The 13,783-nt window shown below is 41.8% G+C and overlaps 1 protein-coding gene and 1 long non-coding RNA gene across 2 annotated transcripts in view; one reads left to right on the top strand and one right to left on the bottom strand.

The window, feature by feature from the left end:
- The window catches only part of ARHGAP42 (Rho GTPase activating protein 42), a 306,538-nt gene extending 297,971 nt beyond the window's left edge, over positions 1–8,567 (bottom strand). Inside the window, exon 1 of the mRNA XM_012454896.2 lies at positions 8,414–8,567. Within this exon, the coding sequence (XP_012310319.2) occupies positions 8,414–8,567 (154 nt within the window). The remainder of the gene's footprint in view (positions 1–8,413) is intronic.
- On the top strand, positions 8,291–12,040 carry LOC110568430 (uncharacterized). The gene is made up of 2 exons (XR_002478714.2): positions 8,291–8,613; positions 10,493–12,040. It is a non-coding gene; the product is annotated as an uncharacterized LOC110568430 (long non-coding RNA).
- Positions 12,041–13,783: the final 1,743 nt, after the last annotated feature.

Below are 13,783 nucleotides of genomic sequence, written 5' to 3'. Positions count from 1 at the left end.
CCCAGGAGGCGGAGGTTGCGGTGAGCCGAGATCGCGCCATTGCACTCCAGCCTGGGTAACAAGAGCGAAACTCCGCCTCAAAAAAAAAAAAAAAAAAAAAAAAAATTAGCTGGGCACGGTGGCGCGTGCCTGTAATCCCAGCTACTCAGGAGGTTGAGGCAGGAGAATTGCCTGAACCCAGGAGGCGGAGGTTGCGGTGAGCCGAGATCGCGCCATTGCACTCCAGCCTGGGTAACGAGCAAAACTCTGTCTCAAAAAAAAAAAAAAAAAAATTGAGACTTTTGGCCGGGTGTGGTGGCTCACGCCTGTAATCCAACCACTTCGGAGGCCAAGGCGGACAGATCACCTGAGGTCGGGAGTTCAAGACCAGCCTGACCAACATGGTGAAACCCCGTCTTATCAAAAAAAGAAAAAAAAAAAATTTGAGACTTTTAGAGATGGCTGCAGTGGCACGTTCCTCTAATTCCAGCTCCACAGGAGGTTGAGGTGGGAGAACTGAATGAAGCCAGGAGTTTGAGGCGATAGTGCCTACGAGTAGCCACTGCCCTCTAGCCTGGGAAACATAGCAAGACCCTGTCTCTAAAAAATAAAATAAGAAATTTTTAAAGATAGACTTTTACCATAGAATCTAAAAATTGGAACTGAAAATCCGTCATAAAAAATTTTACATAAAGTAATCTACAAAGTGTAATTAGAATTTGTTTGTTTGTTTGTTTTTTGAGACAGGGTATTGTGCTGTTGTCCAGGCTGGAGTGGAGTGGCACGATTAAGGTTCACTGCATCCTCAACCTCCCGATCTTCAATTAATCTTTAATCTTTCCACCTCAGCCTCCCAAGTAGCTGGGACTACAAGCACACATCCCCACGCCAGCTAATTTTTGGTATATTTTGTAGAGATAGGTTTTGTTGTGTTGCCCCAGCTGGTCTCCAACTTGAGCTCAAGCGATCCACCTCCTTCGGCTTCCCAAAGCACTGGGATTACAGCTGTAAGCCATCATGCCCAGCCACTATTAGTCTTATCCTAGTCTTTTCCCACGGTATTCGATGTAAAAATTAAATTAGAAGAATTAGTCTCAAAATCCTAGAAAATTCAGGCTTATTTTTCTTCTTTTATGTATTCCCTTTTCTGCAAAAAGGAAAAAGGCTGGGAAAACTGGCAGATTATTAGCTACTATAAGGTAACTTTCTATTCCACAATTCACATTCCTTACACGCAGTGCTCTATTTGTGTTTCACCAAAACACTTTCTTTAGTATTATAATTGGATTCTCGATAACATAATCAGAATACTCCAGATATAAAGAATGGAGTATTCTAGTATTCTAAAAAAAAAAAAAAAAAAAGAATGGAGTATTCTGATTAATCAAATATTCTGGTTAAATGAAACCTAGAGAGAAGGAACTATCTTACCAGAAATATCCAGGCTGATGTTTAAATTCACCTAGCCAAAGACAAAATAATTAAAAGAATTACATTTCCATTGACTGTACTGTTATCACCCTGGCTCTTTTCCTTTGCTCCAAGGGCCATTAAGGTGAACAAATATTATGTAAGTTGCTACGCTTATACAAAAACCTGCCATTATAACTCAGAATATGACAGCTCCAAAAGATGGAGCATAGTTCCTGTGCCTTATAGATCTAGGTACTCAGCAAGTGGTTTTATTATTTTTTACTTCTTCTTGAGATGGAGTCTCACTCTGTCACTTAGGCTGGAGTGCAATGGCACAATCTTGGCTCACTGTAACCTCCGCCTCTTGGGTTCAAGCTATTCTGCCTCAGCCTCCCGAGTAGCTGTGATTACAAGTGTGCACCACCATGCCTGGCTAATTTTTTTGTATTCTTAATAGAGATAGTTTCACCATGTTGGCCAAGCTGGTCTTGAACTCCTGACCTCAAGTGATCTGCCCACTCAGCCTCCCAAAGTGCTGGGATTACAGGCATGAGCCACTGTGCCTGGCCTCAGCAAGTGATTTTAATTTTCAGGATGAAAGTCAGCCAGAAGCAGCCCGTGGTTGATGAGGTCTGATCCACTGGAGATATACTATAAGGATTATTAGATGCTAGGCAGAGGTTCAGCAGGCTAGAGAAAAGGGAAGACAGACCAGCTTCCCTACAGACCCAGCTGCCACCCACTGAAACCGGTGGGTGGCAGGTTAGGCTGCAGGGAAGCTGGCACCTTCCTACAGACTGAAATGAGCAGAAATTACTATCCATACCACAGGGATGGCTGGGCCAGAAAAAGCGGCAGTCACAGCTCTGGCAAGAAATCAATATTCATGACAGTGACTCAAGACTATATAAACCCCCTTTCCTTCAACCTTTCTTATCTATCTAAAATAAACATTTCAGTGATGCATATCATTTACTTAATGCAGCTTAATATCCTAATTTTAAAATATTGGGATATTATTTCTGCTTATGAATCTAGAGAAAAGATTTGCCACTCTCAATATATGCATTAATAAAAACTGCACTTGACACCAAAGCAATCCTGGCCAGGTGCTGTGGTTTATGCCTGTAATCCCAGCAATCTGGGTGGGTGGATTACTTGAGCTCAGGAGTTCAGACCAGCCTGGCCAACAAGGTGAAACCCCATTTCTACTAAAAATACAAAAAATTAGCCTGGTGGTGGGTGGCGCACATCTGTAATCCCAGTTACCTGGGAGGCTAAGACAGGACACTTGCTTGAACCCAGGAGGCAGAGGTTACAGCAAGCCAAGATTATGTCACTGCACTCCAGCCTGGGTGACAGAGCGAGATTCCATCAAAAAAAAAAGAAAAGAAAAAGAAAAGAAAGCAATCCTAATGTAAGCATTATCGTTTTCATCTTATATAATCTGAGTAATTCTTAAACACCATCATTAACACAATCAGCACTGTACACTAAGAAATGTTAATAAATGAACGTACACTTGCTAACTCTGCTTTTCAGTGACTTAAAGCGTAGCGGTTACCTGAGTTTCCTGCACTCTAAAGTACCTTGATCATAACTGTAACAGGAGGCACTGCAAAAGGTGGTTATTGCTAAGCCAGTCTCCACTAGACAGGAACTGTTTTTTGTTACAACAGCAACACATTCTCTGACCTAACCCAGGAGAGGTCTTTAATTACTACCTGCTGAAAAAAGAAATCTAGGAGAAATAAAGATACTGTTAAAGGGCATCTATTTAGCTCATGGAGAGCACGAGAAGAGAGGTAGACGGAAGTAAATAGCCAGCCCAATTTAATTTCTAATGAGCATCAAGGTTCCCATTTAAATTAACACAAGTATAACTGCTTTTAGTTGCAACAGGTCTCTGGAAACAGAACCTTAAAGCACCACATTCCTACTCTACCAGTTCCTAAAATTAATTACAGCTCATCTGAAAGACGCAATTACTTCTGCTCGTTTAACTTAAATTCTAATGATTATAAGAAGTAAATGAATGGTTGAAGTAATTACACCTCCATACTTCTGATTAGGCTGCCCAACTACACAAGCAAACAACCTTAGTGGAATGAGGAACTCTGGCAGAATAAACAGGAATCTACAATGAGTTCCACTTTAAAAACAACCTACATGCAAATTTGAACAACCAAAAATAGCCTAAAATGATGGCAGTTATTAGAAGCTAAGGGATGACCAAGTAAACGGTGCAGTAACCATGGGAAGTCTCCAATTTCGTAAACCTCCCTTTTTTCCCCCTTTTAATTCTTTCCTTGGGCCACCAAAAATTCCAACAGCAAAGAGGGCCCTGAACACACACACAAAATCAAAGCTGGCTTAAAAAGTAAAATACTAAGTGAAAAAAGGCTAAGTTGAGTTAGTGAAACACAGCAAATGGAAGGCAGAAGTACTTCATCTTGTCCAAGACATTTCCATCTGCTATTCGCACTTAGGGTTTTCCTTTACGATAAACACCTACTTAATTCCCAAATCATAAATGTATCATAGCAGTGTATCTCAAGCTGAGGTCTGTGGACACTCAGGACACTTTTAAGAAACTGCGCTCCCCTCTGGCTAATGTCTTCATTACCAGATTGTCCGTATCATCAACATAATCGGTGCCATCCTTGTTTGTGTCATGGATCACTAGTGCCAGCAACAACTGCTACCAGAACAAAGGCAATATGACTGGGTAATAAAGAAATGAAGCTTCTGATGGAAGGAAGGCCATCATCAGGGCAAGAAGAGTCTCAACTGCAGGTTGCAACTGGGAAAAGTAGTAAGAAAATGAATCATCAACAACACACCAGATATTATCAGCAATCTCTGAGAAGAAAATTAGCTTCAGCACAATAACATCATAGATAAGATTAACTAAATGTTGCTGACAAGTTTTGTATTGCTTTCACAATATTGTTTTTATTTACTTTGTAAACTGATTTGCTTTTAAGATTGCACAAGTGTTATAAGCCTAGAATTATAGTTCCATGCTTGTGTATATTTAATTGCCATAATAAATAATTAAATCTATACCGGAGTCCATTATTTTCTTTTTTCTTTGATCAATACTAAACATACGAGTTTAGAAAGTCTCCAAAAAGCAGACCAAACAGAAGGCCAGTTCCAGCGTAAGGGAACTGGAAGACTGAAATAAGGAAGAAAGGCCAGCCAAGATGCCGCAGGGTAGGGTGGAGAAAGAATGTTGATAATGCTCTCCCCACCCAACCAATTCAACTCAAGGAGTGTCACTCTTGCTGTTTATTTCTTTTCTTCTCTTTCTATTGACAAATAAAAGTTGTATACATTTATGGTATACAATATATATAATGTTTTGATATATATAACATGATGATATGTATATTTGATGCATTGTAGAATGGCTAACTCAAGCTAATATAATCATTATACTTATCACTTTTGTGTGTGTGGTTAGAACAGTTAGGATCTTGTGGCACTGGGTATGGTAGCTCAGGCCTGTTATCTCAGCAGTTTGGGAGGTGGAGGCAGGCAGATCACTTGAACCCAGGGGTTTGATGAGACCAGCCTGGACAACATGGTAATAAACCCGACTCTACAAAAAAATATCAAAAAATTAGCCTGGGCTGGGGGCGAATTCCTACAGTCCAGCTACTGGGGAGGTTGAGGTGGGAGGATCACCTGAGCCTGGGAGGTAGAGACTGCAGTAAGCCGTGTTTGCGCCACTGCACTCCAGCCTGGGTGACAGAGTGACACTGTCTCAAAAAAATAAACAAATAAAAATCTTCTTGCTTATCAAGTTTCCATTCTATCTACTCTCTTTTTATCTCTTTTTTGGGATCTGTGTATTCTTACAACCTCATTTTACTCAAAGATGACTCTTTGAATTCAAAAGTAAATAAAGACCAAAACAAGTAAAGGGTAAATTAGATGAGAAATCAATTTTGAAATATTTCTTCCAATATAATTTATAAAAGGAAAAAAATTAATAAGCAAAAGTAACCTTTTTCATAGCTCAAATTTTAAGACTGACATGTGTTAAAAAGGACACAGTTCTAAGAATTATATTTGATAAAAAGGGTAGAAATGTCCAGTCACACAGCATTAACTAAAACTCTATTCACCAGTAAGAATGTTTTCAAATATCACTCACAAAATGTCTATATGGCATGTAACAAAATAAACGAATAATCCTAATGATAAGATTTTTATAGATTTTCCTCATTTCACAGAAAGTTAGAACTAAGACAGGTTAACTTACTTGCCAGCTATCACGGTACTTGATAACACCAAAATTCAAATGTAAGTCTAGGTCAATACACTTAATTAACTATTATCCTTTTTCTCCAAGTGGACATGAATCTGAAATGTAATAATGCATATTTAAACACACATTAAGTATCTTGTATGTATTATTTCAAATTGAAATCATCTAACTCAATTGAAATCTTCTAATTCAACTTAAAGGAGCCTTACTGGAACAGTCAGGCATGTATTAACTAAGAGAGTGCAAGCCAAAACTCTCACGAGAAAAGTTAACAGGGATAAAAATAATATAATATGCTTAGATATACACTGATGATTGTCTGCTAAACAAGGTTACATTAAGAATACAATAACTATTACTAAAAAAAAACAGAGCAGTGCTTAAAAAAAAAACGAAATGGATAATGGATACATCTATTGAAATAGTCTGTATGAAGTTAGGGAAGGTGAAGTCCTCCCCAGGTTGGAAAGAAAAACAGAAAAGGTCAGACTGAGGGAAGAAGGGCTCCCTTAGTGGACGGGGCAGACTCATTGTACAGGGAGGCTCCCACAGTGGTATGGGCCCCATGGTACAGGCAATGCCAGCTGTGCCAGGGGACATGTCTGGGCTAGTGGGCAGGGCAAGGGCAGCCAGTGATAGAAACAAGCAGGCCTTTTGACACACTCCTCCTATCCAAGAAGCTGCAGCCTGGCCTCAGAGCATCCTCCCCAAGGGACAAAAGGTAGCTTGGTAGGAAAAAAAACAGTGCTATAGTGTGACTTCAAGGGTTCCTTTGCTCCAAAATCTCTCCTATTTGGCAAATGCTGTTGGGAACTCATTACCAAGGAATCAAATCTTCCTTTCCACAATGAAAGAAATAATAATCAAACGTTAGTTAAAGTAATACACTCTCACCACAAACTTAAGAATCCTAGAAAGGCAGTAGGTTGTATATTTTAAGTGCATAAGCCAAATTAATGATCCAGGGCCTATCTCTTCAAAGAGCCTACACTCCCAAGATTTCACTTATGAATGAAAGAACAAACCTATAATGATGGGAATCACCTGACTTTTACAAGGCTAGATTCAACCATCATAATAAAGTACATAATGTCACTTGTAAAATAATGTACATGTCACGGCATTTATCACAGGCATGTAAGTATTTTCAACTTCTGAAACACTAAAGTTTATCTCAAGCAGAGTGGGGAGAAAAATGTAGAACATCTGGCACCTCCAGCAAGAATCGGCTTGGCATTTGACACTCTTGAGATGCAGCTCTTTTTGAAGAGGCATCATGCTTTCTTAAATGCAGAGGCTAGTCCCACGAGACTTTAGTGTTTATGCAGGGTGGCAAGAATGGCAGATAAACTATATTTTTCACAAATCACAGTAAATACCATTATCAGTAGTAGCCTCAAATTCAAGAATTAAGTGAATATGGGCATAAAATATATAATCTTTACTTTGGATAAGTAACACAAGTGGTTAAGTAAATGTTTTAGCATTTGGGATGGTTAAAAAAAAAAAATTATTTTGGAGCACACTAATTTCAAGGCGTCTTGCTAAGCTCCATCCTTACTGCGAATACATGTTTCAAAATACAGATCCGATGCTAGCATTGTCTGTTTTAGGCATACATATCCCTATCACGTTGTTATACAAAGATGATGCCCCCTATATGTCCTGGGGGTTACTAGATCACCCAAAGGCCTCTCTACCTTTTGAAAGTATCTCATTCACCCAGTTTTAAGTGATCAGAGATTCCAGGGCTTCATTTCAGTAGCTAAAACATGCAGAAGCCTCTATTAAGATGCAAATACTTTTCACAGGCTCCTTTGAAGATGGAAAAAAAAAAACAATAAATAATAATTTTAAAAGATGCAAATATGTCCTGGGAAAGGTAACAAGCCACATCATGCAGTTATGCTCAATTCTCTGTAAAAGAAACCCTCGAGTTTCAGATACTCTTAGGTCTTAGTCATTGAAAGCCAAGATCCAGAGGATAAAAAGAGAAAGGAAGGAAAATTCGGTAAGGAGGTGTATGGGAAAGGAGGTGGAAGAAACCCTGTATTAAAGAATGTGACAGTCTTTATACTGTATAGATCATCAAAAGTTCTGACTGCCTTTTAGCCCCTAAACTTTCATCCCAATGACATGCCCAACACCACACGCAATGCAAACCAAAACTAACACGCACAGCAAATTTGCAGAGTTAAAATGCACTGGTGCCATACTGTCTTCGATCATCTTACAAAACGGCAAAACTGCAAATGAATGCTTTTTAAAAAGCCAACTCAATGTGTCAAATGAAGAGCCACTGATGTATGAAAGAAATTAATAATTTTCTTCGAATATCACTAAACTAGCTTAATTTTATCCTTAAGACAAACTCTTGACTCACCCCTTAAGGGCTTTTTTAGTTCAAACTATTAACAGACATAAATTAAAAAAAAAAAAAAAGTTAAAGTCCCCAACATCTTCGTAGGAGCATTACACAGAAAGATGACTTTGAACGACTTTCCTCAGGATATATTCCAGTGCCCAGTAGAGAACTTTCCCTTCTCTGTAGACAAGGAAGTAAATAAGTAAAGAACACCTAAGAACAAACTTTGTTGGCCACCAGCAGGGGAGCTCTTCAGCTTTTGTCGCCAAATCCATTCAAACAAAAGAAGCTCCGACTCCTCCAACCCACCCTTCGGACCCGCACCCCGCCGGGACTCTCCGGATCCGGGTGCCCGCTCCCCCGCCAGCCCGACTTACTCCTCAGCGCCCCAATGAGCAGAGAGCCGTCCTTAATGAGCTCCTTGATGAACTTGTTGGTTCGCTCCAGCTCAATCTCGTGACACTGCAAGCGCTCCCTGAAATCCGGGCTGTCCAAGTAGGAATCGCTGAACTCCAGAGTGGGCAGCCCCATGGCACAGGCGCTGCCGGCGGCGGCCGCGGACACGTCCCGGCCGGCGGTCAGGGAGCTGGGGACGCGCGGTCGCGGAGAAGGCGCCGGGACGCGAGGGGACCGACTGCGCGAAGGAAACGGGCCCCGCGCGCCGCGCCGCCGGCGCCGGGCTCAGTGTTCCTCCCCCGAGGCGAGGCGAGCGCAGGCGCGGGCGGCGGGCCGAGGCGCGGGTCCGCTCAGGTTGTGGTCACCGGGACGCATCGTCGTTCCGGGCGCTGGGGCGGCGCGGCTCCGGGCCGCGGCCGGAGCAGGGGAGTTTCTCTCGCGGCGCGCGCAGACACTTCCGGCAGTTCCACTCTCCAGCTCTCCTGACAGTCAGCGGCGGCGTTGTGAGCCAGGAGCCGCGCTCAGCCGCAACTCCGGCCCGGCTGGGGAAAACCCTCCCCCTCGGCGGACGCAGGCTCAGAGAGCTTGCAGATCGCACCCGGGCTCCCGGACCCTCCTCCCCGCCGCCGCGCTCCCACCCCGCGCCACCCCGCCCCTTCGCCCCTTTACCCTCCTGCCCCAGCCGCCGGCCCGCACTTGGCTCCGGGGCTCCCCGCGCTGCAGCCGCGCGCTTGCGCTCCGGCCTTGGCTGGGTGTTGACTCCGTCCCCTCTTGGGCTCCTGGTTTTGGCTCTCCCTAGTTGACACCTCGGCGTCCTCCGCCCCACAAAAGGATCTGACTCCCAATATACCTCCCCTAACAGTCGTCCCCTCCACCCACTCCCTAGAATTCTCTGGGAGAAAAACCAACGTTAAGTTTCCCTAAAGTTTTGAGGCGTAGATGGAAGATACTGCTGCCTAGCGCTCGTTGAGATTTTGCTTCACACTTCCCCGCCGAATGCATTTGAATTCCACGTTGAAAAGTTGTCCAGTCGCTCACCCACCCCTCAGTTTCACTGATCCGGCCTGGAGGTTTCCCCCGATCCTCCCCCCGTCCCCGCTCCGTTGCTGGGAAGGTGAGATGATTTTTCAAGTCATCCCCACTCTACTTAAGTGCTCCGACTTCTAGAAGAATATCTATTTGCATCACAATAGTAGTCTCTTCTATTGGCACCTGGATGGAATTGTCCTAGGAGCAGGGAGATTTTCAATTTGTTGAAGCGGACTGGAGTTTCAAATAAACAGTTAATTCCTATCCACAGGCATTACCCTTCCTCCGGTGGTGGTTCACCTAATAAATTTCTATTCCCTTAAAACCTTGACAGCAAAAGAAACGACTGCTTTACATCTCGTCCTGACATCATCCATAGGATTTCTGAGAACTCAGATACTGTTCTTAAGGATCTGCTTTTAATTTCTACGTTTTCATTGCTTTGTCCATATGAACCAACTGTTTAAAAACTATTCTATAGATCGTGGGGAAAATTCCATTAAAGTGCTTTACATTTTCCCCAATTAAGTTTCAGAGACAGTCGAGAGTTTTGGTTTCAATTTTCTTAAATGTACATAAACAGGAAAAATGACATGTAAACCTACAACAGATAAGATCATGTAAACAGTATGGACCAGGCGCAGTGGCTTATGCCTGTAATACCAGCATTTTGGGAGGTTGAGGCAGGAGAATCACTTGGGTCAGGAGTTGGAGACCAGCCTGACTACTAAAAATACAAAAATTAGCCGGGCGTGGTGGCACGCGCCTGTAGTCCCAGCTACTTGGGAGACTGAGGCAGGAGAATCACTTGAATCTGGGAGGCGGAGGTTGCCATAAGCGGAGATTGCTCCATCGCACCCCAGCCTGGGTGACAGAGGGCTCCGTATCAAAATACCTTCCATCCATATTGACATCTTTAGTCCTCAACATATTGGCAAAATGGCCAATCACCACTGGAGTCATTTTAACTCCAAGTGTTGAATTTGTGTTTGTTAACTACTCTTTTATTTATTTATTTTTTCCTTTTCCAGGGTTGGGGAAGGGAGAGGCAGTAATTCTGTTTGTCAGTTAATGGAATGACATGACATAAACAGCAGTTTTTCACCTGAGGTGATTTCATATTTACTCATTACTCTGCCTGAAAGACAAAAAACCACTCAGGCCAAACAGTTTGCTTTCAACTTTTGCCATGTTGCTGTTCCTAACAACCGAATCCAGTGCCAACTGCTGAGATATGAAACGTGATATAACATAACATTCTCTTCCTGTTTTTCATTAAATCATAGTGCTGTGATTAATTCTTTAAAAATGCATCAACAGTGTTTCATAAGTTGCATTTAATATGTTCGATGCCAAATTTCAGTTTTCTTAAAAGTCTTACATGCCAGGGCAGATGGATTGTAGATGCTAAGATAGGGGTTATCATTTACCCATTCATGCATGTAATTATATGTTTTATGTCTACTGTCTACATGACTAAGGCCTGGGTGAGGAAGTGATTTCTATAAAAAGATAGAAAAAGCCTTATACACGACCTCAAGCGGTTCTCAGAAAAAGGAAGTGTAGAGAGCAAGTACCCATATAGCATAAGGCAGAACATGCTGTGTTCCACAGGCTCACACAGATTCTGTACGAATAAGCCATTGATGCCACGGTTTGTCAGTATGTTTGCACTCAGGCCCATCATTGCCTTTACACGGAATTAGGATTTTTTTCTCCTACCCTTCACTCAGGAGTCTCTAAAGTTTATCATGTTCTAATGGGCTTATTTCTTGTAGGTGTTCTCAGGGTTACTCATACCTTATTCCTGTGATTCATATTTTAATTATACCTGCTAGTCAGGCTTTCTCTCATGCCACGTTAACATAGCTGCTTGAGAAAAATCAGAAATGCTTTTGGTTTGAGGTGGATTTACTGTCAGTTTTGAACTGTTGTTTCCCTCCATTATTCTCTCCATCATAATTAACTGAACCGGATTCTTTCCAAGAGAATAGACTTTCTATATAAAAGATCAGCAATACCTGCAAGCTTGTTTTTATAAACAAATTTAATGGATTGAAATGTAGCTTTTCCAGAAATTTCCACTTCATAACACATGACACTGTAAGCTACATGGGAAGCTTCGCTGATATTATTGGCTGACAAGCTCTTTGCCACAGAGAAATGTCTCTGTTTTCCTGATTCTGAAATGGGATGCATGGGGCTTTATTTGCTTGTTTTTGAGAACAAATAGATAGTAGAGGATATTAAACTAATATATGGTATTTGCAAATCTGCCTAAAATTTTTTCTTGACCTAGATCATGCTGACACTTAAACCTGGCACTTTCTTTGTATGTACTCAGTAAGTGTTACTGTTGAGCTATTTTTATTTTTCAATTAATTATGCAGATATTAATTGAAAGATTCAGACTCAGATATTGTGAGGTTAAGTTCAAGCCTGTACGAGATGACTAAACAGAAACCAACGGTTTCTTCTTGGTTCCCCTCCTCCCATCTCCTAGGAACCATTCTACTTTCTGTCTCTATGAATTTGACCACGTAGCTACCTCATATAAGTGAACTTATACAATATTTGCACTTTGTGTCCGTCTTATTTCACATAGATGATTCAATCATCAAAAAGAGAAGCAAAAAAGAAATAAGAATCAGATTTACATTTAAAACACATACGAGGGGCCAGGCCCGGTGGCTCAGCCTGTAATTTCAGCACTTTGGGAGGCCCAGGTGGGTGAGTCACCTAAGGTCAGGAGTTCAAGACCAGCCTGGCCAACATGGTAAAACCCCATCTTTACTAAAAATAGAAAAATTAGCTGGGTGTGGTGGTGTGCACCTGTAATCCCAGCAGCTACTAGGGAGGCTGAGGCATGAAAATCCCCTGAAGCCAGAAGGCAGACATTACAATAAGCCGAGATTGTGCCACTGCACGCCAGCCTGGGCGACAGAATGAGACTCTGTCTCTAAATAAATAAATAAACAAACACCAACCAAACAAAAAGAAAACAAACATTTAAACCTACTTAAATTTTTGACTCAACAATTTCCAAAATATTCGTCTGCCAGCCAAAAATGGAAGTTCAGCTTAAGCTCTGAGATAGCAAGATCTTTTTATTCTGCCTTACTAAAAGTATGATTATTGTCACACACAATGCTTCTAACATCATATTTCTCTAAAATTAGTAGGTGTATGAAATTGCATTTCTGATGGGCAAATGTACACATCATTAGTGACTTAGTAACATTGTCTTTTCCAGTTAAAAAATGCTCTCACAAATTGTAGAGCCCCTCTCCAATGCACACAGCTTTCCCTGCTTCCCCTCCATAGTTGCCGTGAAGCACAGACAAATGCTAAATGTAGTGCGGGTTGAAACAGAAACTTCGCTTTGTCCGGGGGTGGGAAATGGGAGTCTCTCCCAGGAAGAGTAGAGAACACAGCCACATTGTATGTCTCAGTGGATTCCAAGAGCTCATTATCCAATCGATGGACTAAAGAGCAATGGTTGGAAGACCAAAAAGTCAAATGACTGAGAGATGAGAAAAGAAAATTTAGACGGGGTAAGTACAGATGAGATTGGGCAACAGATGGGCAGTAAGCACCTCAAATAAAGGAAGGAAATATAGTGGGATTTTTGTGGGTGAGGTAAGAATGCGACATAACTCTGAAATTTAAGCCTATATAACTCAGAAGTGTTATTTTTGTTTAGAAGAAATATACATAGGTTTAGATTTAGTCTCCTATGCTGAGTTTGAGGTAAAGCTAGAATAATTAAGAGGCACTTTCTCAGGGAGGAAGGTACAGCACAAACACTCAGGGCTGTTGGGTTAGCTTGACAGGGGACACAGAAGCAGAAGTCAAGGTCAACTAGGGAGCAAGAATAACTGCAGAGACTGGAATTCTATGTGACAATATGACTTTTTTTTTGAGAGGTGGTGTCTGGCTATGTTGCCTAGGCTAGTCTTGAACTCCTAAGCTCAAGCAATGCTCCTGCCTCGCCCTCCCCAAATGCTGGGATTACGGATGTGAGCCACCACACAATATGACTTATAAAGTCCCTGCCAAATCTAGGTTTTATTATGATGACAGATTTCAGATGAACAGGATGAAGGAGAAGAACAGGAATCTAAGCAAGAAGCACTCAACAACTAACTACATTTATGGGGGTGGAGAGAAAGAAAAAGAGGAGAGGGGAGAGAGAGGTACTGACTTAATTTAGAAGACGTTTGTTGGCATGGATTTTGATTTCGATTTAGTATTGCCCTCTTGTGGCGAATCGTGATGTTCGCTAACTCTGACAGAACAGTTCATAAAGAGCACAGGAAAAG

Source organism: Aotus nancymaae, unplaced genomic scaffold (genome assembly GCF_030222135.1).
Source record: "Aotus nancymaae isolate 86718 unplaced genomic scaffold, 86718_ANA_hifiasm-v0.15.2.pri h1tg000012l, whole genome shotgun sequence".
In the NCBI taxonomy this organism is placed as follows: domain Eukaryota; kingdom Metazoa; phylum Chordata; class Mammalia; order Primates; family Aotidae; genus Aotus; species Aotus nancymaae.
The sequence above is the reverse complement of the archived record's forward strand: the minus strand, read 5'-3'. Positions and strand labels throughout refer to the sequence as shown.